Source organism: Leptinotarsa decemlineata, unplaced genomic scaffold, assembly GCF_025532065.1.
Source record: "Leptinotarsa decemlineata unplaced genomic scaffold, Ldec_3_MD MMD2_tig00000591_RagTag_RagTag, whole genome shotgun sequence".
NCBI lineage: Eukaryota > Metazoa > Arthropoda > Insecta > Coleoptera > Chrysomelidae > Leptinotarsa > Leptinotarsa decemlineata.
This window is the reverse complement of record NW_027412552.1, coordinates 1,594,533-1,621,157: the sequence shown is the minus strand read 5'-3', so window position 1 is coordinate 1,621,157 and position 26,625 is coordinate 1,594,533. Positions and strand designations below refer to the sequence as shown.

Below are 26,625 nucleotides of genomic sequence, written 5' to 3'. Positions count from 1 at the left end.
AAACCCTTCTATGAAGACTAGATTAGCCTTTTATGAACACACCTGTTTCAAGAATATCTCTCGAAGCTCTCGTCCGTTCATAGACAGGCGAACCCCCATGCGGAGGCGGAGGAATAACGTCAGGCTGAACGATAGCCCCTTTAGCACGCTGCCTCCTCGAATGTCGGTCCTCCAACGTCAAAGTTCTCCCCTTTTCCTCCTCCCCGAGAACCGTACAGCAATCCATCCTGTCCACCTCTTTGACGAGCCCTCTTTTGGTCTTGGCCTCGTAAATTTCCCTCAAGCTTCCGAAAGCTCTGTTGAAGTTACTCTCTTCTGGTGGATCGTTGCGAGGAGGATCAGTCTGGGGGGCGGTACAGCGGTGGAGTCGCTTCTGAAGCTTCCGGTGGTTTTGAGGAGGATCCGAGTGGGATGTTCCAGGCTCGTGTCCTGGCTTTTGAGGGAGCAGTCCGGGATCTTGTTCTTGCTGGGCTTCCTGTCCAGAGTGTCGGCTTCGAACTCGTCGGAATCGTGCACAGGGATATAGTGGTCCAAACAGTCCTCTACTTCTATGAGCAACTTGCCCGGTTTTTCTACTCCATTCTCGTATCGGACCTGAAAAAAAAGATTGATCAGAATAACATTTCAATCAGTAATTGAAATTAGACTATCAAATTCATTTGGAGGTAACTGTTTTTTTCAAAATCTGGTACAACTTTCTTTCAATTTATGCAGTAGGGTCCCGTACGATCTTTGTGTATCGTCCCTTCTGAAGAACCTCTTCGATCTTCTGTTCATAGAGAACAGTATCCATCACCACAGTAGCGTTTCTTTTATCTGTAGGTAGGATCTTGATTGTGTTGTCTCTACGTAGCCCGTTCAGAGCTCTACGTTCTTCATTGCCGATGTTAGTTGTTGGAACTGGTTCTCGATCCAGCTGTTCTCTGATTTTCCATCTGAATTCTTCTGTCTCGGTCTGGTCAATAAGGGAACTGGTGGATTCCACTGCCGTAATTATCTCCAAAGTGGGCACAATGGCGAAATTTAGGCCTTTCCTCAACAATTATTCCTCTATTCCCGTGAGCGGGCGGGAACTCATGTTGATGACGTTGGCGGTGAATTACATTTACCGGATACCCTGTGAGTGCGGAAAATCCTATATTGGTGCAACTAAGAGGCCATTGAATGTTCGCGTTGCCGAGCACAAGAAACACACACAGCGAGGGGAAACCAGCAAATCAGGAATAGCAGACCATGTTTGGACCTACCAACACAACATCGAGTGGTCCCAAGCTGATATCATACACAGAGAGGAACATTGGTTTAGGAGAAAATTCAAGGAAGCCGCATACATGCTGTCCAACAACGTATTCAGTCAAGCTAGCGTAGAGATACGCAATATATGGAAACCCATTATCAAGCGAAAAATGGCCAACTCCCGCCAAACGGTCATCTCCCACTAAACCAGAGAAGCGGAAAAATGGAAAGCAGGGATAAGTCCCAACTTGTGAAATTCATCATGAAATATTGTCAATCACCTTGAAACAAACTATTCCTTACTTTATTCGAGATATTCGGGGTTAGCAATCAGCCTTCCCGATTAATTATCTGCCGCAACTCTCCTGAACCTGTCAAAATGAATTTATTTCTGATATAGTACAAAAACTGATACACCAGACGCTTTAGGTGATAGATTTTCAATTATCCATTTGTAAATGACATTCAACTGTATCTTCAATTGATTTGACTGTTAAAAGCACTTCTTCTTTCACACTGTCTCTGGGCTGAACAGAGGCTGCCCACAGGGGTCAAGTCTGGGACCAACCCTATGGCTGCTAGTGATGGAGGCATGGTTTGAGCGAATTAACAGGATGAAAATCGGGGAAGGCATAGGAGCAATAGGAGTACAAGTGCAGGCCTATGCGGATGACCAGCTTGTCATCATCGAGGGTAACTCTGTCGACAGCATAGAGAATGGATGGAAGTTGGTATGGGACGAATGCAAAGGATGGGAAGAGGAGATGTGGCTGAAATATAATGAGACGAAAACGGAATGCATGTTCATACCAACTAGTAGGGATGTAAGAACCCCGGTTCTTAGAATGCAGGGAAGAGTGATTGAACCAAAAATGAGTGTGAGATATCTCGGAATTGTGGTGGACACAGGACTATTGTTCATAGACCACCACAAAGAGGTAAGGAGAAGACTGAGTGAGCTGGCAGGGAAACTGAGGAGATGGACCGGGAAGAATGTTGGATTGAGGAGAGAATGCGTAAGGATGATCTACGAAAGGGTGGCCAAACCTGCGGCACTGTACGGCGTACAAGTCTGGGGGGAAAGGGCGCATGACACTAGGGTTAAGAGACAGCTGAGTGCGGCACAGAGGCCGTTTCTGTTAGCATCATGTGGAGCTTACAGAACGACGCCAACAGCAGCACTCAGTGTTATAACCGGAATGGCGCCACTTCAAATAGAAGGATGGGCCAGACATCATGAATGGAGAGCGAATGGAAGAATGAAGATAGAGGAAAGAGTGAAAGGTGAAGATAGAATTTTCCCCTGGCTGCAAGGGGAGTTGCTAGAGGAGATGGAGGGAGAAGAGGTGATTGAAGTATATGTGGACGCAGCAGTGAGGATGGAGGAAGAAAGGATGGGAATCGGATGGGCGTACAAAAGGAGAAGGGATGAATGGAGTACAGGGAATGAAAGGATAACCTGGCAAAGTAGTGTGAATGAAGCAGAAGCAATGGCAATAGAGCGGGTGATCGGTATGTGGAGTATGGAAGAGAATATCAGAGTAGTGAGTGACTCAGCAATGGCGGTAGATAGAGTGAATGCAGGAAGAGTGATGAATAAAAGGATAGCAAGGATACAAAGGATGATTGAGGAAAGGAGAGAGAGGGGAGTACGTACCCAAATCATATGGAGGAGGGGACACGACATCGGCAACATGGGAAATCTAAAGGCACATGAAGAGGCCCACATGGGCATGGATAAGGAGCAGGTAACGTTTCAGGCCAGGCAAGCCTATAGTAAATTGGAAGAGAGAAAGCGTGTGAAAGAGACAATAAAGAGGGAATGGCAAAGGGAATGGGAGAGGGGTACGACTGGGCGATTGTTCCATAGATTCTGTAGAACAGTCGGGTATGAATCATTGGATCTGTCGCGAAAGGCGATCCAGCTGCTCACAGGGCATGGGAATTTTCCGGGGTACCTGGCGCGATTTAGACTGGGACCGGAGGTTCCCTGCCCATGTGGGTATGGGGAGCCGGAAGCGGCAGAGCACGTGATCGATAGATGTTTGATAGGGGACAGGATTGGATGGAGAGAATGGAAGGAGAGAATGGAGAGGATGAATGGAGAAATGAGTCTAAGGGATGAAAACGGAAATAAGAGGGAATGGATACGATTTGCGAATGAATGGGCAGATTGTGTGGTGAGGGACGATAGGGAATGATTTGGGCAAGTTACCAACTCATTGCAATAAAAGGAAAGGTCACCTCTGGGTGGTGTGAACATCATCCTGGTTATGGTTGGACACAAGTCTGGAATTGTATAAGAATCCGACATATGACACAAGAATATGATGTGAAGAAAAAGAATATGGGTGGGGGAGATAAATTTTTGTAATATGGTTTGGGTTACAATGGTTCGAAGAATTGTTTATTTGCATTATTATGAATTAGTTAAGTTTAGTTAAGGTAGCGATAGGTAAATAGTTATTGAATATGGTTACATTGGTTAGAAGGATTGTTAAGTTTCATCATTTTGATTTAGTAGTTAATTAAGTTAATGATAGGAAATCAAATGTTTTTTGTAGTATAAAATTATGTATGGAAAATTATTATTTAAATAAAGAAATGGGTCTTCTACCCCGCTGATTCGTCCCGGCGTATTGGCGTCGCTCTGCGGCGGTGATGCGCTGGGGGGGGGGGAGAGTTCGGAGGAGTAGGGGTTCCCTTGATAGTGGTGGCGTTGGATAGAGGGAAGTTGCCAGTTGAAAGGCTTTCGGGCTAGGCCAACGAAGGCATAGGCATTGTTCATGTCTCTGGGTCTATGGCGAATAAACCTTATGAAAATACAAACCTTCAACGCGTTCTTGTCCAGTGTAGAGTACCTGGACCCTCCCGGGGTAGAAGGAGCACTTCCGTAGTTGTACCCACTATTCACATACACCTCGCTGACCAAACTGTAGCTGTTGTTGCCCTGCAGGAGTTCGGGCAGCTTGTAGCAGCCGTTCTCGACGATGGAGCCCTTCTTCATGACTATCAGCTCGTAGTCGTGGTCGTCCTCCTGCAGCACGTCCATGTTGATTTTCGACATGGTCAGGTTGCCGGTACGTTTGTTGAAAATCGCGTTGCGCATCGTCATCTCTTCTTGGTCCGGGAGGACGGTGCTCAGGCTCGGGCTGGGCTGGGAAGAAGAGACGTCTGCGTAGTCTGAGGGCGTGGAATAGCCTCCTGGAAAAGAACGAATTCTGTTAATGATTCTCTGAATAGATTTGTGGTGTAGTTGGCGAATGAATGACTAGGTTAGGTTCAAAATGAGTAGGTCGATTCGAAACTCCACTAAAATTCTCGATGGTTTGTTTGTGGCTGATACCAATTCAATAGCGACTGAATAAGTCTAGCTTCTAAACGAAGCGGATCACATTCTATCAAGAAAGTACCGGGAATCGATCATTTAAAAAGCCCGCGTGAAGAGATTGTCCAAATTACTTTTGTAGCTAGATTGGCGCAACTGTCCTCTGAACTCACGCGGAATTTAAGGATCATCTGCGAGAGTTCCAGCTTCTTAACGAAGCCGATTAGTTTGTATGGTGTCAGATGTTAAGAGTTTGCTGTTTCTTCATTTTCTCTGCATATGGTGATTCAAATATCAGTGACCTGTAAGAAGGCCTGTAGTTCATCCCTACTGTAGTCCTAGTCCAAAAACTATTTGGCAGGTGTTCAATCTTTGTTTGGCAAAGCCTAAAGCGATGTCAATGATCCGATCTATTTATTGTTAATAGGATATGGATGCAATAAATTTGAATTTGAATTTGAATGACAGGTTCTGGTCCGAAGAAGCTGCTTTCTTGCTTCATATCAATCATAGTATGTATTTTTTATATCGACTAATCGATGTGTTAAAATTTTTGATGTTGAAGTCAGCCATAATTCCAGCTTTTTCTTGAACAATGATAATGAGTTTAGTTGTTTTAATTCATTTGGTAGACCGTTGTATATCTTTGGCCCAAGAAACATGCTAGATCTCTGGGCTATAGTTTTAGTCACATGCGGAACTAAAATGGTAAATTTTTTTGACCTTGTGGAGTAGGAATAATCTAGAAATATTTTGCTCCGATTTTTTTTCTGGTCAACAGCAAGTGTCAAATGAAATATTTGTTTCACATCTAATATATTGCCAAGCTTGTAAAGGTCATCTGATGGGTAGGTAATTGGTTTTCTGAATATTATTTTCAAAATCCATTTTTGAATTATTTCAACATTCTCTATAATTTCACTAGTTTGGATTTCCATTGTCTACTATATAAAATGATTTGAAATCCCTGAAACAACTGAAAAAGAAGAATTGGAAATGAATAGCTGAAAATAACAATTATATTAACCAAAATAAAGCTGAAATGAAATAATAGTGAAATAAAATACAAGTAAAAATAGAACAATTGAATAAATAAAAATAAAGAAATGAAAAAAAGAAAATAAAAATAAAAAGTGAAGAGATTCCAAGTCACGTTAGTTCACGACGTTTCGATTGTTAGTATCTACAATCGTCTTCGGGTGATGACTGGACTGATTCTTTCGAGAGATGACTATTTATAGGTCGTTCGAGTACTTTCACTTATCCCCGCTTTCCATTTTCCACTTCACTGGTTCCGTGGGAGATGACCGTTTTGGCGGGAGTTGGCCATTTTTCGCTTGATGATGGGTTTCCATATGTTGCGTATTTCTACGCTGGCTTGGCTGAATACGTTGTTGGACAACATGTATGCGGCTTCCTTGAATTTTCTCCTAAACCAATGTTCCTCTCTGTGCAAGTTCTCAGCTTGGGACCACTCGATGTTGTGTTGATGGGTCTGCTATTCCTGATTTGATGGTTTCCCCTCGCTGTGTGTGTTTCTTGTGCTCGGCAATGCGAACATTCAATGGCCTCTTAGTTTCACCAATATAGGATTTTCCGTACTCACAGGGTATCCGGTAAATGCAATTCTTTGAATCGCAGTCCACATTTGGTGGCCTGGTTTTCGTGAAGCTGCTACTGATAGTGTTACCGGATCTGAAGCAGGTTCTGATGTTGTACTTGGAACCAATTCTTCTTATCCTCTCTGATAATCTTCTGATGTAGGGAAGTGCAAGCACTGGTTGTGACGGCTTCTCTTCCTTGCGAGACTCCTGCTGTCTACCATCAATCGACTAAAAGAGGAATCATCAAGACTCTATTAGACCGTGCTTTTGAGCTTTGTAATGCGAAGGAAGGTCTCGAGAAGGAACTAGACATCATCAAAAATGATCTTCAACGGAATGGCTACTCCAAAGCGATGGTAGAAAAGACTTTGGTTAGAAGACAGCAGGAGACTCGCAAGGAAGAGAAGCTGTCACAATCTGTGCTTGCACTTCCCTACATCAGAGGATTATCGGAGAGGATAAGAAGAATTGGTTCCAAGTACAACATCAGAACCTGCTTCAGATCCGGTAACACTATCAGTAGCAGCCTCACGAAAACCAGGCCACCAAACGCGGACTGCGATTCCAAGAATTGCATTTACCCTGTGAGTGCGGAAAATCCTATATTGGTGAAACTAAGAGGCCATTGAATGTTCGCATTGCCGAGCACAAGAAACACACACAGCGAGGGGAAACCAGCAAATCAGGAATAGCAGACTCATCAACACAACATCGAGTAGTCCCAAGCTGGTTTAGAAGAAAATTCAAGGAAGCCGCATACATGTTGTCCAACAACGTATTCAGCCAAGCCAGCGTAGAAATACGAAACATATGGAAACCCATCATCAAGCGAAAAATGGCCAACTCCCGCCAAAACGGTCATCTCCCACGGAACCAGTGAAGCGGAAAATGAAAAGCGGGGATAAGTGAAAGTACTCGAACGACCTATAAATAGTCATCTCTCGGAGGAATCAGTCCAGTCATCACCCGAAGACGATTGTAGATACTAACAATCGAAACGTCGTGAACTAACGTGAGTTGGAATCTCTCCACTTTTTATTTTTATTTTCTTTTTTTCATTTCTTTATTTTTATTTATTCAATTGTTCTATTTTTACTTGTATTTTATTTCACTATTATTTCACTTCAGGTTTATTTTGGTTAATAAAATTGTTATTTTCAGCTATTCATTTTCAATTCTTCTTTTTTAGTTGTTTCAGGGATTTCAAATCATTTTATATAGTAGACAATGGAAGTCCGAACTAGTGAAATATTCAATATGTGATATGAAACATTGTCAATCATCTTCAAACAAACATTCTCTATGATGTTATTATATGCCCCTCCCCAAGCTATTATGCCATATCTCAGTTGGGATTCCACTAATGCGCAATACAGCAATAAGAGATGTTTTTCTTCAAGAATGTTTCTTAAATATTTGAATTTAGACAATAGGCTTTTGATTTTTTGCACTAACTTCCTAATGTGTAAGTTCCATTTTAAATGATTGTCTATCATTACACCGAGATACTCTAATTCTGTAGCTTGTGTGATTTTCACGATGCTGTTTTCACCTCTGATTTCAAGGGGTTCAAGACTGGGTAAGTTTTTGTTATTCACTGAAAAGGCTAAATATTTTGTTTCAGAAAAATGTATAGTCAATAGTTTGAAATTGAGCCAGTCAATGATTGTTTTAAAGCTATTTTGTGCTTTAGTGATGAGCGAGTTCCAGTTTTTGACTTCATAAAAAACTGCTGTGTCGTCTGCGTAGCTTATAATTGTCCCATCAGTGTGGAGATTAAACAGGTTATTAAGACATACTGTGAAAAGAATTGGACCAAGTATGGTGCCTTGAGGTACCCCAAACTTCATCACTTCATATTTACTTAAAGTATTACTTACTTTGACACACTGCTTTCTCTCATTCAAGTAACTGTTTATGAGAGTTAAAGACGTTTCACGAATACCAAAATCTTCTAGAGCGTTCAGGAGTTTATTATAACTGACAGTATCGAACGCCTTGGCCAGATCAACAAATATGCAGAGGCACGGTTTACTACTGTCAAAGGATTTATAAACTTGTGTAGTTAATTCCTTTATCGCATCCTGTGTTGATCTGGCCTCTCTAAATCCAAACTGTCTAGATGAGAGGAGATTATATTTCTCAAAAAAATCGGTCTATAATTTATGCATTTCAATTTTTCTCCTTTTTTAAAAATGCGTTTAATAACTGTCGTCTTTAAAGATTTAGGCCAATATCCCTGTCGTTAGTATTTTATTGATGAGCAGTGTTAGTGGCATCTATATTTGCTTTTGTTAAATACATTGAGCTTTGGTTGACAGTTCTGAGCTCTTTATAATTCCGAGGAGTTTCTATTTTGAGCACTAGGTCCTCAACAACCCTCTATAGGGTTAGTTGTGGTTTTGTTATCCCCATTTTCAATTTCTGTTACTTCCGTGCTTTTGGATGGTTTAGAACAAGCAGCATTTACTGTTTTCCATAGTAGTTTTGCACTGTTTTTATTTTTATCGATCTCTTATAATAATCAGCCTTAGATTTCTTTAACAATGTATTCAATTAATTTCTATACGTTTTGAATTGTCTTAATAGAGAATGATTTTCTTTATCAAGTTTCCATTGATCGATATGCAGTCCATCTAGCCTCTCTCTCGAGATTTTTTTACAGTACCTACTCAAGTTTTTGATCAACCTCAAATGAGCGGAGCGCTGAAAATGTTGCATAGGTGTGTATGAGCGGTACAGTGCATTTAAAAACGCTCGTGATGTGATGGGAGGTTGGTCTCTATCTGTTTGGCCAGCAACATACTCAACTAAAATTAACATCGCTAAAAGTTTAATTACCAATGTAGTCGATGCCGATGACACCCTGAAAAAACATTGCTGAAGTGAAATAAATGGTGACTGAAAATCGTGGTTCAAGTCTGAGGCAGATGACCGTTGGAATTTCTGTCTCAAGAATCAGTTCGTACCGTTTTTAACGATAACATAGCGTGAAGGTCGCTGAAGATTCTTTGAAGGAGTCAATTCTGACTCCACACTCATAAAACCCATTTCAACCAGTGGTGTGGCATTGGTTTACGAATTTTTATGAAAACAAGCTTCGTAATGGCGCCTTTGAACTGAATGAAATAAAAAAAAAGTGAATCAAAGTTGACCGAAAGTGAAGATGACGTTGAACGTTTCCCACCTACCTTTATTTCCATTTCTCTCCAAACTATCAGCTTCAAAATCACAGGGACTGGAATTCTTCTCCACCACCTCGCCCTCTGCGTAAGGGATGATCATATTCTTGTGTATCGTGAACTCGTTGATGACAGCGTTCATCTGCTCCTTGGTCAACGTAGCGACCTTTTCTTCTGACTTTTCCACCTCCATAGCCTGCTGGATCATATCAGGCGGAGGAAACCGCATCGAAGGCCCGTTCTTTACTACATTCGGCACCGTATCGTAGATGTTCTCCTCCCTGGAGGATTCTTTGGTTGCAGGGGGAGGAGGCGGTTTTCTGTGCTTTCTTTGCTCCTTCACTGGAGGTTTGAAGTTGCTTTCCGAAGCAGCCTTTGGAGACATGGCTCTAATGCTTCCTTCGTACTCCTCTGCAGGAAGCGATTTGGTGGGCGAGCGGACTCGTTTCGGGCAGCGAGCAGGCTTAACCACGCTCTGAGTCCCTTCGCTGGAGTCCTTCAGTATCGGAACGTCCTCCAACCATTTCCTAATGCTCCTCTGCTTGCTTTCGTTGGATGTCATCGAGCAGCTGTGACAGGCTGCTAACGACGGAAACTCCGGGAGCTTTCCGCTGAGGGACTTGTAGTCCTGGGGGTCGCAACCCAGGCACCCCGAGCACGTTTTTCTTCTGCTGTTCTCCCTCTTCAGGCTGATGACGCTGCTACGTCTGCTCGCTGAATTGGAGAAGCCATAGACCGGCTCAATGGTGTAGTTACTCTCTTCTTCAGGGATGTTGATGAGACTCGGGGTGAATCTTTTGGTGGAGAGTTTCTGTTTGGCGATGGATATTACTTCGCGGATTTTTGTGAGGAATTCCAGAGCGGCGGGAGGAGGTGCCTGAAAAATGAAGTTTCACGAGAGTCTTACACTGAGACAATAACCTTAATTTTCTGGCGATGTGAAGTGTATTTACCATGAGTAAATGCGGCTCAAAGTATGCTGGATTGAAGTAGAGCTTCTTCCTGGTGGTTCCGGAGAGGGCTTTTATGTTGTCCGGTCTATCTTCTCGTCCTTCGAGGGTTTCCACTATGGAAACGTTCTCTTCCGGCAATCTTTCATTTGTTGCGGAGTCCTGATGCGAATATTCGAAAGTTGAGAAGGTTGAACGATGCGAGTTGAAGCCGAACTTCTGGTTTTGGGGGTGCACCAAGGCAGACGTTATCTGTAAAAAGAATTAACAATTTCAAAGATTCTTTTTTGAGTAACAGTAGGACTTCTTCTCTGATCGATACTGATGTTGTATTCGGAGTGGAGTCCAAAACAGAGGTGTGGTACAGAGAGAGATATCTTCTTTCAGTATAATGCTTAAAGTTTGAACTGATATCGCATAAGAACCACTAATAGCGTAAACACAGGACCGAATTGAATGGATTGGACTCAAGGAGGAGATCGTCTTGGACGTGTTTGGCTGCACTATAAAATATAGGTTTGAGGTGGCTACAAAAGCCTTGAGTTTCCTTGATTGTTTCTGGAAATAGCATATTGATCAGAAGTTGTGCAGAAGCAGTGCATGAAACTCTAGGGTTTAATCAATTCTGGAATTTCGTACAAAATTAGCTTCCGAGGATTGATCAAATCTTTACAATGCAAAAAACCTAAATGAAGCATTCTCATCCTTCAGTTATACTTTCAACCATCGACACATAAACTTTGAAATCGGAGGGATTCAGACCTCGATCCTAACTTATCAAAATCCCCGGAAAACAAACTGGGGAGCCTATACGGTGGACCTGGAAACCTGTTTAAACCGCATGGATTTTGACATCAGAGATTCCATAGACCTAGAGTAGGCAGCAGATCGATTACAGGGAGCTATCATCTCTACGTATAACGAACATTGTCCCATAGCAAACCAGAGATCAACAGGAATGTGCCCTGATGGAATGAAGATCTGGCGAGGATGTGGCAAAAAACTAGAAAAGCCTTCAAATGTGCAAGGAAATCAGGTTAATGGGACCAATACAGAAGGTCTCTAACTGAGTATAACAAAGTCCTGAGAAAATCCAAGAGAGATACGTGGAGAAGGCAATTTGAGGAGGACGAATAGACCCAAGCATGTGGCAGGCTCCACAAAATACTCTCGAAGGAACCTCAGGTCTCAATAAATAATTTGAAAACAAATACGGGGGAGTATACAAAAACCGGAGAAGAGACTATCAGAGAGCTTTTTCGGGTACACTTTCCCGGGTCAGAAAATACAAATCTAACACCGGAGTCCTGGGCGAATTCAGAACTGGAGATCCCGAAAAGGGCATCCAGGGAGGACTGGCAAACGACAAAGAAGGTGATAGATACGGAGAAAATCAAATGGGCTATAAACTCATTTCAACCCTATAAGTCGCCGGAACCGGACGGCATATACCCAGTAATGCTTCAAAAGGGACAGGAAGTACTTTTCAGAAAATTGTGTATAATTCTCAGGGCAAGCTTAGCACTGGGACACATGCCAAAAATTTGGAGACTGATCAGGGCCACCTTCATTCCGAAACCTGGGAAAATCGGACAGGGCTCGGCGAAGGCTTTGAGACCAATTAGTCTCTTGTCATTTGCGTTGAAAACGCTAGAAAAACTACTTGACAGGCATATTAGGGACGTACAGCGGCTATCAGACCATTACATCGAGACCAATATGCATACAGGTCAGGTATGTCAACAGAAACGGCTCTATGTCGGGTAACAGAAAAAGTAGAATCTACCTACAAAAACAAGGAAGCAATCTCAGCTGCTTTCTTGGACATTAAAGGCGCATTTGATAGTACGTCGTTAGAATCAATCATCCAGGCGTCGAGGAGAAGAGGGGCCGACAAGAAAAGCTGCAGGTGGATAGACCGCATGCTTAGGGAAAGATTGGTATATACAACCAATATGGGGGAAACAGTCGTGGCAAGGGTAGCAAGGGGCTGTCCACAGGGGGGGTTCTATCCCATCTGTTATGGAATCTTGTAATGGACGAGCTACTATGTCTCCTGGACCGTAATGGGTATAAAGCACTGGGCTATGCAGACGACTTAGTCATACTCGTCCAGGGTAAATACAATAATGTAGTGAAGGGATGCATACAGCAGGCCCTGAACATCATAACAAGATGGACCGAAGAGAAAGGGCTTAACATAAGCCCATCCAAATCGACCATAGTAGCATTCACCAAGAGGACTAAAACGGAGGGTCTCGGACCTCTACAACTTCGAGGTGTCGGGGGAGGTTAAATATCTGGAAGTAATCCTTGATTCCAAACTGACCTGGAACCAACTCTTGGACAGGATAAAGAGGAAAGCGGAGGTAGCACTGATGCTCGCCAGACGCATCTATGGAAAAACATGGGGACTAAAACCAGACGGTATATTGGCTATACACGATGGTGGTTAAACCCATGATAACAAACGCATCTCTGGTCTGGTGGCCAAAGGTGAAACAAGCGACCGCTATCAACAAACTAGGCAAGGTGCAAAGATTTACACGTTTGGGAATGACGGGAGCAATGAGAACTACCCCAACAGCTGCATTGGAGACACTGCTGAATCTACCTCCTTTACACTTTGTGATAATGGGGGTGGCCAGGATGGGCCAATTCAGACTGGAAAACTCACCGAACCACAGAAGATCGGACCGAACAGAAATTTCGGAACAAGTGGAGGAGCACATATTGAATATGTGCACGGACCACATGACACCGAAGTACACCTTTAACACAAACTTCACGGCCAAAATCATAAGCCGTGAAGAGTGGAAGACCGTTAGTCATCCCGAAAACATGTTTGGAAAAAACACCTAGTATACAGATAGATCGAAGACCAAACATAGAACGGGAGCTGGAATATACCGAGCGGATAGAAATTTAAACTACAGCTATCCGCTAGGACTATACACATCCGTCTTTCAGGCGGAAGTGTATGCTATCTTGCAGTGTGCAAGGCTTATTAAATTGAAACCTCAAAGTAATGAGCGGATCAATATTTTTACAGACAGCAAGAGCGCACTAGCGGCTCTGACAAACCCGAAGGTGATATCAAAACTGGTCTGGGAATGCCATGAAGAACTGAATGAACTTGCAAACAGGAAGAAATTAACTTTGTACTGGGTGCCAGGGCATTCAGGAATCACAGGTAATGATAAAGCTGATGAATGCGCTAGACGCGGATCATCAACTTCATATACAGGGTCCTGCAACAGTGACGCGGTGTTCCATATCTCTATATAGGAAGCAGATAGGAATCTAATTTTCTATAATATTACCTTATTGCTCGAGCTCGACAAAATAAAAATATTGGCGGTCACACAGGGTGTTCGATTTTTTCTGGGCGGATCCCAACTGTGTCTTTTTAAATGGCAACCTATATTTTTTATCGCTTTTTCGGTTTCTTCATAGAAAATAAAATAAACTTTATGTATATCTGCACTTCGAAAATATTGATGGTTTTCGAGATATCTAGCATGACAGGTTTTTTTTTCCAATATTCGTCACTCAGAATATTTGAAATTATAAAGTGGTGCCAAGTCCAGTTGAAATTTTTTTTTGGTCGAATATTCTACATTGGTAACTCTCTCAAACGATATATCTGAAATCGACCTGTGATATACAGGGTATGAAAAACCGCTTGCCAAATATTGTAAATGAAAATTTGCAAAATCTTCCTTATATTAAATGGAACACCCTGTATATTATTGATCCATAAGAAGCGCCAACGAAACCTCTACAAATTTCATTAAGTATTCCCTATGGCTAAGTTCAATAGTTTTTCTTAAATGAGCATTTCTTTCGAAAAATGGTCATTTTTTCAAAGCGAAATCCATTTGACGACTGATAAGAATATACAAAAAATACCCTTTCCTTAAAATATCGCCCATTCCTAAAATTACCTGTTGCTAGATAAACAAGTTGCGAATTACACCACAAAATGGACGTTCTTGAATAGTTACAATAATTTCAAAAATCTCGGAATTTGTGCCATATTCTTTCGGTCTAAAACAACCTTTCAGCGAATGAAATATTTATTGGAAATCAAGTAGTCTGGCAAATGACAGAACAAAATATTTGGCTGCAAATGAATATTGAAATTTTTAGTCAATCGTGAAGTTGAACTGTCGGTATAATTTCATCAGAATGTTGTTATCAAAAAGTGATTTGATTGATATGATTTTCATATTAGGTGAATCAGACAGGAATTGTTTAGTGGCAAGTAGAATTTATTCTCAACGGTATCCAGATAGAAGGCATCCAGATGAAAGATCTTTCCGAAAGGTCTTGGGACGATTCGTTGAAACTGGATCTATTAATTATTCCAAACATGAGCGCATCAAGCCAGCTACTAATGAAGATAATGAATTGCAAGTTCTTCTTGCTGTTGAAGAAGATCCTAGTAGGAGTCAACGACAAATTGGGGAAATAGTGGATATAAGTGAGAGATCAGTGCAACGAGTATTGAAGAAACATCGCTTGCATCCATACCACGTTCAGTTACATCAAGAACTACTGTATGCTGATTTCGAGAAAAGAGTGAGATTTTGCAATTGGGCCATGAACAAAATTCGTCGAAACGAATATTTTTTCAATAATATTTTATGGTCGGATGAATCGACATTCCATAAAAATGGATTTGTAAATCGACATAATTACCATTATTATGCGACAGAAAATCCTCACTTATTGAGGCAGGTGGATTATCAACATAGGTGGTCGATAAATGTCTGGGAAGGCATCATTGGAGAATATGTAATTGGTCCATACTTTTTTGAGGGACATATGAATGGTGCAGTGTATCTCAATTTCTTACGAAATGATTTACCAGGTTTGTTAGATGATATTCCTCTTGCCTCCGCAATAGAATGTGGTTACAACATGATGGTGCACCTGCTCACTATTCGGCAGAAGTGAGAGATCATCTAAATGAAGTATTTCCCAATAAATGGATAGGACGGAATGGGCCTGTACGGTGGCCCGCTAGATCACCAGATTTGACGAAACTAGATTTTTTCTTATGGGGATACATAAAAAATATGGTTTACGTTGAGCCACCAACTTCTCCCGAAAATATGCGACTTAGAATAACGAATGCTTTTCGCAGCATTACACCAGCTGTCTTGCGCAGGGTAGAACAGTCTTTCAAACATAGACTTCAGCTCTGCATTCAAGAAAATGGAAGACATGTTGAACATATTTTATAAAAGTTTCATTATCAACCTTAATTAAACTCTCCCTTTTGTAGTTTTGTAATTTGCCAGTTGACAAATTTGAATATCTAGAACTCAAGCTCTGAATGAATATAATAACATGAAAAAAATAGTTATTTATAATGTTTCTTTCTTTTAACTTGTTTGGTTTGATATTGCACGATTTATGAGTGAAATTCTGCATCCAATGAAAAAATAATTTTCCATTTAGCAAAAAGTGATAGGTACATACATTTATTTCGTTAAAAAATATTTGTTTGGACACCTTCTAATGTACAAAATTGAAACAAGATATCTTTCGTATATTTTTATCAGTCGTCAAATGGATTTCGCTTTGAAAAAATGACCATTTTTCGAAAGAAATGCTCATTTAAGAAAAACTATTGAACTTAGCCATAGGGAATACTTAATGAAATTTGTAGAGGTTTCGTTGGCGCTTCTTATGGATCAATAATATACGGGGTGTTCCATTTAATCTAAGGAAGATTTTGCAAATTTTCATTTACAATATTTGGCAAGCGGTTTCTCGTACCCTGTATATCACAGGTCGATTTCAGATATATCGTTTGAGAGAGTTACCAATGTAGAATATTCGACCAAAAAAAAATTTCAACTGGACTTGGCACCACTTTATAATTTCAAATATTCTGAGTGACGAATATTGGAAAAAAAAACCTGTCATGCTAGATATCTCGAAAACCGTCAATATTTTCGAAGTGCAGATATACATAAAGTTTATTTTATTTTCTATGAAGAAACCGAAAAAGCGATAAAAAATATAGGTTGCCATTTAAAAAGACACAGTTGGGATCCGCCTAGAAAAAATCGAACACCCTGTGTGACCGCCAATATTTTTATTTTGTCGAGCTCGAGTAATAAGGTAATATTATAGAAAATTAGATTCCTATCTGCTTCCTATATAGAGATATGGAATACCGCGCCACTGTTGCAGGACCCTGTATAGGTCCTGAACCAGCTCTGGGGGTATCAAAATCACTGGTACGAAACCAGATCAGGATATGGACCAATAAGAAGCACACAGAGTACTGGACAAAAGTACCTGGCAACAAACACAGTAGAACCTTCATTGGGAACCGTCCGAGAAAAGAACCGAAGAACTACTTCAATATAGTAGGGATCGGCTCAGAATAATTACAGGGTTACTAACCGGTCATTGTCCGCTCAAAGAACACCTGAATAAAATGGGGCTGTACAACGGAGACCTCAGCTGCAGATTATGCAACGAAGGAATAGCTCTACACATCTTATGCGAATGTGAGGCACTGAATCACAGGAGGCAGGCAATATATGGACGTATGAAATCACGTCCAGAAGAATATGACGAACATCCAACACGGAACTTGTACAAACTAGTACAGGGAACGAGACTGATGGAATGGGTGTCATGAGAAGATGGGAGAATAAACGCAATAAGTCCAAGAGGCTGCAGTGTTTCCTGGAGACTTGGACTAAATGGACCAATCAGACAGCTCACAAGGTACAAAAAAAAAACGTCACGCGTGAATCGTGTCTTGTGTCATTGTTAAACTTGTTTAGTTTGGTCTATAATTTAACCATGAATCGACTCACGAATGAACAACGCTTGCAAATTATTCAATGTTCTTATTAAAATTCATGCTCGGTGAAGAAAGTGCATCGTGCACTTCTTCCAATTAATGGGCAGTTTCGTCGGCCTACTGAGGGAGCCATTCGGAAGCTTGTGACTAAATTTCGAAGCCAGTTTACATTATTGAACATTACACCACCAACACGCATACGTAGAGTGAGGACCGAAAAAAATATTGTGGCTGTATCCGCCAGTGTTCGTGATGACCGTGAAATGTCGATTCGCCGCCGTTCGCAGTAATTGGGCCTATGTTACACCACTACGTGGAAAAATTTGCGAAAGGATTCGGGTGTAAAACATTATACGATACAGATGGTGCAAGAATTGAAGCCACACGATCTCCCACAACGTCTAACATTTGGGAATGGGCGCTGGCAAAGTTGGAGGAAGATCCACATTTTTATCGAAAAATTGTGTTCAGTAACGAGGCTCATTTCTGCTAGAATGGATACGTTAACAAGCAAACTTGCCGCATCTGGAGTGAAAACCAGCTACAAGCATTGTAAGGGCTACCGATTCATCCCGAAAAAGTCACTGTTTGGTGTGGATTATGGCTCGGTGGCATCATCGGGCCGTACTTCTTCAAAGACGACAATGGCCGGAACGTTACTGTGAATGGCGATCGCTACCGTGTGATGATTGATGACTTTTTGTTGCCCAAAATTAAATAATTGGACATGCTTGACATGTGGTTTCAACAAGACGGTGCCACATACCACACCGCACGCGAAACAATGGCCCAATTAAGAGCCGCCTTCGGTGAACAGTTCATCTCACGTTTGGGGCCCGTCAATTGGTCGCCTAGATCGTGTGATTTAACGCCTTTGGATTATTTCTTGTGGGGTAATGTTAAGGCTCATATCTACAGGGATGAACCAGCAACGACTGACGCTCTGGAAGCTAATATTGAAGCATTTATACGTGAAATACCGGTTAGAGAGAAATGAAAAGGAATAAAAAACATAGAAATTTTCATTTCTCTTTTCATTATGATCTCCTACCACGTAGTAACGGCTACATCCATCAATTTATCGGTTAGAGAGGGTGTGCCAAAATTGGACCTTGCTCATTGGCCATCTAAAGCGGAGCCGCGGACAACATTTGCATAAAATCCTCTTCAAAAATTAAATTATATTGATCGTTCTATCGATTCTAATAAAGATTTCATCAATTTTTTCAAATGTTTTGTGTTGTTTTGGAAATCAAATCCTTAACCTCTTATAAAATCACTCCTCATACAAGATGTTTTCGAAGTTCGGCATTTTCCACAAACTCACCTGTTTCTTCCTGTCCTCGTAATGCTTGATTATATCCGGCGCGGCGTCGTTATCCGAACTGTTGGTGTCGCTGTACGCCGGCTCGCCCTGTATGAAGTGCGTCGGCATCGAGAGCAGAGGGTTGCTCTTGACCACCCCTTCTTCGATGCCGCGAATGCTCTTGTCTTCGTCAGACTTCTCCGACGAGTCGGATCTGTTCCGTCTCCGCAGGTGCAGGTAGAGGAAGACCGAGGCGACGTAGATGAGGCCCAGAAGCACCGAGCAGATGCCGATGGCGACGTATTCCGAGACGCTCATAGACTCGCTGGTGATGCTGCTCGACTCCGTTTGGCTGTCTTGGGCGAAGGCCACTTCGCTCACATCTGAAAATCGATCAGAATTCACCACAATTGTTCAGAGTAATAGTATTTTGTAACACTCCATATAAAATAAACAGAACTCATTTCACACTACTTCTACTACTTAGTTTTTGTGTCATTATATAAAAAGTGAAACATTTATTTATCAAACTCACTCGTGAGATGCTTCATCGGGGATCCAACTACTCTAAAAGCCACACAAGGCGAGAAGATAATCTGAACTCGAGGAATTTCCATAGACTCGGTGGTTGACATTTCCCTGCACATCATGTTGACCATAATGAGACGTCCTGACATTCTGCTCCTCAGCTCTGCTTCGCCAGACCACTAAAAATTGACAGTTCGTTACATCCGCCTTTCATGAGGATGGCGCGAAATATTCGAAATCTTTTGGGACCATAGCCGGAGTTCATATGAAGGATTTCAAAGAAAAAAAGTCGGATTCATCAGATTTAATCGTCGCTTGAACTGTCACTTGGTTTACGTTTGTTATGAATAAAGAAGTCAATCGGGTCTGTAATGGAACCTTGCGATACCGAGCAAACTTTTGTGAACAACTCAGTGTTTATTTTCATGTTTTTTCCACATGATATCATTTTTTTCTATGAAGTGCCAATACACAAGTATCCGGTTGGATACTTGTTGGGTTTTTTCCCAACACTGAACCGTTATTTCAACACTTGGACACGTGTTTTGATCACCAAGTGATCATCTTCAAGAGGAAGATTAAACTAAATATACATACAATGTTATCCCTATTTATTCCATAGATACCTCTTCTAGGTATGGTCGAAGTAATCATTAATGTGAATAGTTGAAGCTTTCGGCATCTCAAAGGCCAAAAAAACCAATACAGAGAAATAATGCCGCTACGAAATAGTCCACGTGGACTGAAGAATTGGCGGTTCTCGTATTGGATAATTTTTACTAACCGAGATTAATGATTGGCTGAAGAGTCATAAAATTAAATTTAAAGGCATGTTGCGGTGACGAATAAAATGTGGGGATGTGTATTGCCGTTATGTCGTCAGTGTTCAGTTCAGGACATTGGTGCGGTTATAATTACTTAAAATTTTTGTTACTAATAATAATAACGAGTGTGATAAGAACGCAGACTTTTTCCTGTTTAGTGATTCCAATAGCGATGGTGAACAAAGAGATACCAGTGAATAAGATTCGGATGTATTTGAATATTAAAACACAGAGAGTATGTTTCAATGTATATAAGAATCTACATCTCAAGTTTGGTTTCGAGGGAAAAACTATTACAAGCAACATCAGATTTGACCGAAATTCGTTTCTCAACTGTACGTAATATAGTCAAAAACAAACCTTATGAACGCAAGACGCGATGTGATACAGTAACACTAAAACCTTTAGATGTTCATCTAATAAAATCATTGAAAAAAAACAATATACGACTGTTACAAAAGCAATGAGATTCCTACAATTGAAATCATAAGGAAGAAATTGAATACTTCCGGCCATAACGTGAGCTGCTGTGACAAAACTCTTCAGAATTGGATAAAGAAACTAGGATTTAGATTCAAAATAATAAACAGACGTCAAGCGGTTATGGAAAGCAGAAGAATAGTGGAATTGCGTAACAAATACTTAGAACAAATAACTGAATATAGACGAAACTTGGTATAACACTCACGACAAAGTTATGAAAGAGTGGACTGATGTGGTTCGAGAATATGTACGCCTAACATGCCTGCAAACAAAGGATCGCGACTAATCATTATGCATTGCGGAGGAAGTAACGGATGGGTTGCGAATTCTTTGAAATTACGTGGAAAAAACTTGATTGCAATGTTGACTATCATAAGAACATGGAAGCTCATATTTTTGAGGAATGGTTTGAAAACATATTGATCCCAAATTTGGAATGGAATATTATAATAGTGCTTGACAACGCTTCCTATCATTCGGGACATCTCATCAAAGTACCGAGGAAAGATGAAATACAAAGTTTTTTAATGAATAACATATACCAAAAACCAACAACTTGAAGTTTTACAGACAAAAACATTTGAAAAAGAGTATTGCTGAAAAGTATGGACACACCATACTGAGACTTCCCCCCTATTCTTGTGTTTTCAATCCCATCGAGTTGATTTGGGGAAATCATCAGGCGTAAAAATAATTTTTCAAAATTTGATAAGATGGTGATAGAGCTAGTTAAAGAAGAATTATATAATATCACCGAAGAAGACTGACAGAAAAGAATCTAAAAAGTAATTTTAGTTGAAAAAGACTCTATGGAGATTGCACTTAGATGTCTATATCGAAAACTATAAAAACAGTTCCGAAATATTTTCCTACTCTTTGAAGAAACTAAATAAGGAAACCCTCTAAAGTCACCGAACTAGTAGTTACTGTACAATTTCGAAATGACTCAATGATCAGTTCAATATCGTTCCTCGAATCGATTTTCCCAATGAGATTAATTGTAGAGAAATGCCTGCCATGATCTTCAACAGATACATAAATACTCATTTCAGTGTCAGAAAAACTCTTAATGACCTATCAACAATCTTTTGAACAATTTTCATAAAACGTTATACGCAGTGCATTGTGATTTGTGATGAAACTCGAGAGCCGCAATCTAGCCGGTGAACCGATATGGAATTCTCAGGAATTGGTATGGCAGTTTATCGATATTAATGTAGGTACATACCGTTTTTTGTGATTTTATTTTTATGGCAAGTTGAGGTACGAAGCGAAAACTTTCCATTCTGTAATGAATGTAAGATCAACAAATCAGAAATTTGAATAATAAAAAGCTCTTACGATTCACAACTTACTCGCTGAAACTTTATTGAGGTACTGTATCATTATATGGGGTGGTCTCAATAAAACATTATTACACGTTCTAGAGGTTATGCAAAATACCATATTAAAAATAATTTTCAAGAAAAATAGAAGGTACTCTACTGAAGACCTTTACAAAGAAACTGGCTTATTTTATGTAAGAAAACTCTATACCTATCAATGCTTAATATGGATGCAAAATACCTTCATCTCTCAGATAAGTCATACTTTACAACACACGTAATGAATCTGAGCAGAAAACAAATGTTCCTCTCTGTAGGCTAATGTACACACAGAAATTTATATCATACTTTGGTCCAAAATTGTTAAACCTAGTCTCTTTAGAAATCAGAGTCATTCCTAATAAACGAAAAATGAAATCAAAACTGAAAGAATATGTTAACCAAAATTATGACAAACTGAAAACCGTATACGAACTCGAGTAATAATAAGAAATACAAAATACAATTAATAACCATATAGTCTCCCTCTCATAATGAATTTAACTTTGATTTTTTCTTTCTTTCTACTCACCAATCAACATATGAATACTCGATGTAATCCAGGTTGATGACTACAACACAAGCATTGCTTAGGTGGCTCAGCCTGGACTGACAATATCCAGTTTTAGTTAGTTTTAGTTAGTTCTTTCCTTTTTTTTTTAGTTTCTCAAGTTATCTAATTTTAATATTAAATTCATATTGTATATTATGCTTATTGTATATTATATTTATATGATAACGGATGGCACCATCATCATAAAGTGCAAAAAAATAAAATAAAATAAGTAAAAATAATTATGTTAAACGGTTTTATTGAAGAAAAAAGGTAAAAATGATGTAAATATATTAAATAAAATAAATAAATTATACTAAAACCAATAATGATTGAGAGTAGAAGTAAGCCCAGTTGACAGCAAATCGGGGGCGTGCTTATTAATTTTTGAGAGGGTTAAGAATGAAAGAAAAATTCTTAGTAGAATTAGTTAAAATATTCACACACATTTTTTATTTATTTCATTAAAACTTTGCAATATCGTAATTTACCTAATCGTTGTAGTCATTAGGTGGGCCTTATGAAAACACAATATATATATATATATATATATATATATATATATATATATATATATATATATATATATATATATATATATATATAACTTTTTTTCACTATTGGGTTGCAGCAATTGATAAGTGAACACTTTATAACTATTCTCAAGCTTTCGAGTAACTTGAACAAATTACAAATTTTTGATAATAAAATATAATATAAATGTAAATGTACAAATTTTCGTCTAATCTTCAACCTCAGATTCGTCACTGTTGCTACCGCTATCATCAAAGTGAATTATGATTGGTTCAATATTGTGTTCAATACGGTTGTCTACGTCCTACATTTTTTGCTCCTCTTTTAAAACATGCTGTATGCATTTCTTCTAGTCTTCTGCAGAAACAGTTCGAATAGCTTCTTGTAGGTTATGTTGCACGTCCACTAATTTGAATGTTCTGTTTTCTCGTGCCACATATCCTTTTACTTGCGCCCAGATTAATTCTATTGGGTTTAATTCGCAGTGGTATGGTGGTAACCTTAAAACTGTAATTCCACGACTTAACGCCATTTCATCCACTGCGAATTTTTTATATTTGTCTGTGTGTAATTTTGTTAGCTGAAGTAGTTCTGCCTTTAAACTATCTTTGTTATATTGGATGTTCTTATTAATTAACCTTTCTTGAATTGCTGCTTTTTTCCATGATTGTTTCGGTAATGGTTTTAAATGTCGACTATGGTATGGGGCATTGTCCATGACGATGACAGACCCAGGTTCCACAAGTTGAATGATGCCTTCAAACCATTTTTCAAACACCTCCGCATTCATCTCTTCATGATAGTCGCCTGTTTTCTTAGATTTAAATATTAATTCACCATTTGGTAAAAATCCACTGTCGCTTCCTATATGCGTAATTATCAGACGACTACCTTATATTTCGTGTACAAGTTTCCTAAAAGTTTCTTTACCCATTTTTGGGACCAATTCATGATCGCTAAGTGCCTCCAGAACTGTTTGTAGTGTGGGCAGCTCATTTCTGAAAAAGAAACTGTGAATAGTTCTGCGTATACTGGTTTTGGCTTCTTCATCAACTGTGATTTTTTTTCGTCCGCTACTAGTTTTTGGCGTTTGTACGCCCCATGAATTTCTGCTTCTCTTAGTATTTTGTAAATCGATGATTTTGGTACACCGGTATAATCAGAGCACATATCAACTAATTTATCTTTTGTAATTATGGAACTTAATGATGTAGAAATGCCCGGTTGGTTATTCGGAGGTACACACGTAGAATTACAGCACATATGCACAAAGTCATCTTTTGGTGGCTGATGATCTCTTTCAAGACAGTGAAATACTCGCAGTACAATTTGTTTTTCTCTTACTGACCGAGACTCCGACCGTTTTACCTTTTTCGACGTGGAAGGCCCGACCATGTCTCCCATTTTTTGAGTAGTTTGAGAACGGTGTAGAAATATAATTATGTAACGCCTAAACACTTATTAGCACTATTATTTTCACCAATTGTTATCACAACACGTCGACTGCTGACTAACTTAACTGTAAAACGTACAATTCACGCTGTATAATTCACAAACCAATGATACGCTCATGGCTGCAAGTACATTAGTGAGGACTGCAACGATGAGATGGAAGTTACGGTAAAGTGACAAAGACAGAAATATCGTTGCGTACAGCGTTGCCACTAGTTGTAATAAGTATCTAACACTATACAGAAAATAATGAATTTTAACTGATCAGTAATCAGGAAATGTATAAGTATTACTCATTACGAGCTCATTACTGATTTTTGTCATAAATAATACCTTTTAATCGTACTAGTATTGTGTATTATCTATAATTTGCCACAACCTACAACTCTACTGCTTACTATATTTTGATTCTGCTATAAACTGGTAACGTAAAATTTAGATATGACAACGCGCTTTACTCTCAATCATTATTGGTTTTACTATAAAAAATAATTCGGAAGGTGCTAGGTAGTAGTCATCACACCACTCTCTTCAGCAATCTACGGTATTGATTGTGAATTGTGAATAAAGTATTGAGAATTAAGAATATGAAATGAAAAATTAAGAAATAAAAATGAAAAATTGAGAACGAGGAATGAAAAATTAAGAAATAGGAATTGAGAATTAGGGATTGGAAATTAAGGATCAGTTATTGAGAATTATCAATTGAGAATCAGGTGTTAAGAATTAAGAACTGAGATTTGAGAATGTATAATCAAGAATAAAAAATTAATTGGCAATCAGAAAATCGGAATTGAGATTTAGGAACTGAGAATTCTAAATTGTGGGTTGATTATTCAGAAAAATCACTCCAGTTATTTTTCCTCCTAGTACTAATGTAATTCAAGGAATTCTGAATATTACCATGTTCTTACCTGTAAGAAGGCCCTTCCTTGATCTCTAACGAGCCGGAAAGGCACGTCAGAATCAGCTGCATTTCGTAGATCGACCCATCCATCTTCAGTCATATATTTCGCACCAGAAACAGCACATATTGGTGTATGGATTCCTAAAAAAACAATAGTAAAATAAAATAGAAAACAATATCTCTCAGTCTTTCGAAGAGCTTTTTTGAAGTTTTCATGAGTTATTGATATTATTTAAACTTTTTCTCATGTACACATCTTTATTTCAGTAATTTAAACAACTAAAGTTCATAACTAGCCGAAGTTGAACTTGGAGTTTCACAAGGTCCGACTCTTGAGCTAATCATTGGCAGTGACAACCTCCACATGAGTATTTCATAAAAACGTCACTTGAAAGGTTCAAAAACTCGAAAAATTTTAATTTTTTTGTTTTTGTTTTGAGAGTAATGAGATTACAACTAATTCTTGTTGAATATAGCATTTTTTTTAATAATTAGGTGAATATTTTTGCTACGGTAGATTTAATCTTCTCCTCTCCTGTAAGTGAATCCTTGAACCATTATATACGAGGAGATATAATTATTGGAACTCTGTTTATTCCAATTCCTCATTCTCGTGGCAATCATGAAATACTTTATTATAACGCCTTTCCGATAAAATCGTTAAGTGGAAAAGCTCCCATAAATAATTAAATATATGGAAGAAAACGCAGATCTTCGAGTATTACTGTTAATCAAACTCCGATTCGAATTTAAATATAGCCGGAAATCTAATTATATTAATGTGCCTTCTAAATTGAAACGTTCTTGTAATGCCTTATTAACGCCGTTTTCTTTTTGAGCGAGTATACACTTTATATTATATATGTGCATGTTATTTCAATTACATCTTTTTGTCGACCTTGTATCATATAATTTATACGCGTTAATCATACTTATAAACTCAACTCGATACTTTCTGAGACAAATAGTCTGCCTATAATTCATAACAGAAGATGGTAGTTGAAAAAGTAGTATCGATTTTCGAAAGCATGCGAGACTTCTTGATCAAAAATCACGAAAATGTCATAGACATTCAAGTGTGACGTTGCTATTGCTTTGGTTCCGATTTAAAAATCTGTTTTTCCGTTAATCAGCTGTCGCTCCTATATGGACGCGACAACTCTCAGAAGTCGAGAAACTTGTGCGAGCTAAGGACTAACGACGTCTTACCTTTTAACGTGTGATTCCTAACACGGTTGCAGAATCATCCGAGCTTCAACCAGATAAATTATCTCAAGAAAAATATCTGGTCGAGGCGGGAATCGAACCCACGGTCTTCCGATCGTGAGTCGGGCGCACTACCACCGCGGCAAATTCCTCAATTCCAATTACAGGGCTTTTCATGATGAATGTTAATTAGCCGTTTCTGACAAACTATTCAACGGATCAACCTGAAAACTTCACAGTATGCATAAATCAATATGATCTACACGCCTAAAATATTTCAGACGAAGCGGCGTTGTCGCTTCTACTATAAAGTAGCGGCTTCTTTGATTTTTC

The 26,625-nt window shown here is 39.4% G+C and overlaps 1 protein-coding gene across 1 annotated transcript in view; it reads right to left on the bottom strand.

Annotated features, from left to right (window-relative positions):
• Positions 1–26,625, bottom strand: part of sha (shavenoid) — a 228,216-nt gene that overhangs the window by 8,144 nt on the left and 193,447 nt on the right. The window contains exons 5-12 of the mRNA XM_074174536.1: positions 25,094–25,227; positions 18,977–19,148; positions 18,463–18,824; positions 10,304–10,552; positions 9,360–10,227; positions 4,067–4,440; positions 361–594; positions 43–310 (exon numbers count right to left, since the gene is read on the bottom strand). Coding sequence (XP_074030637.1) covers positions 43–310; positions 361–594; positions 4,067–4,440; positions 9,360–10,227; positions 10,304–10,552; positions 18,463–18,824; positions 18,977–19,148; positions 25,094–25,227 — 2,661 coding nt within the window. The remainder of the gene's footprint in view (positions 1–42; positions 311–360; positions 595–4,066; positions 4,441–9,359; positions 10,228–10,303; positions 10,553–18,462; positions 18,825–18,976; positions 19,149–25,093; positions 25,228–26,625) is intronic.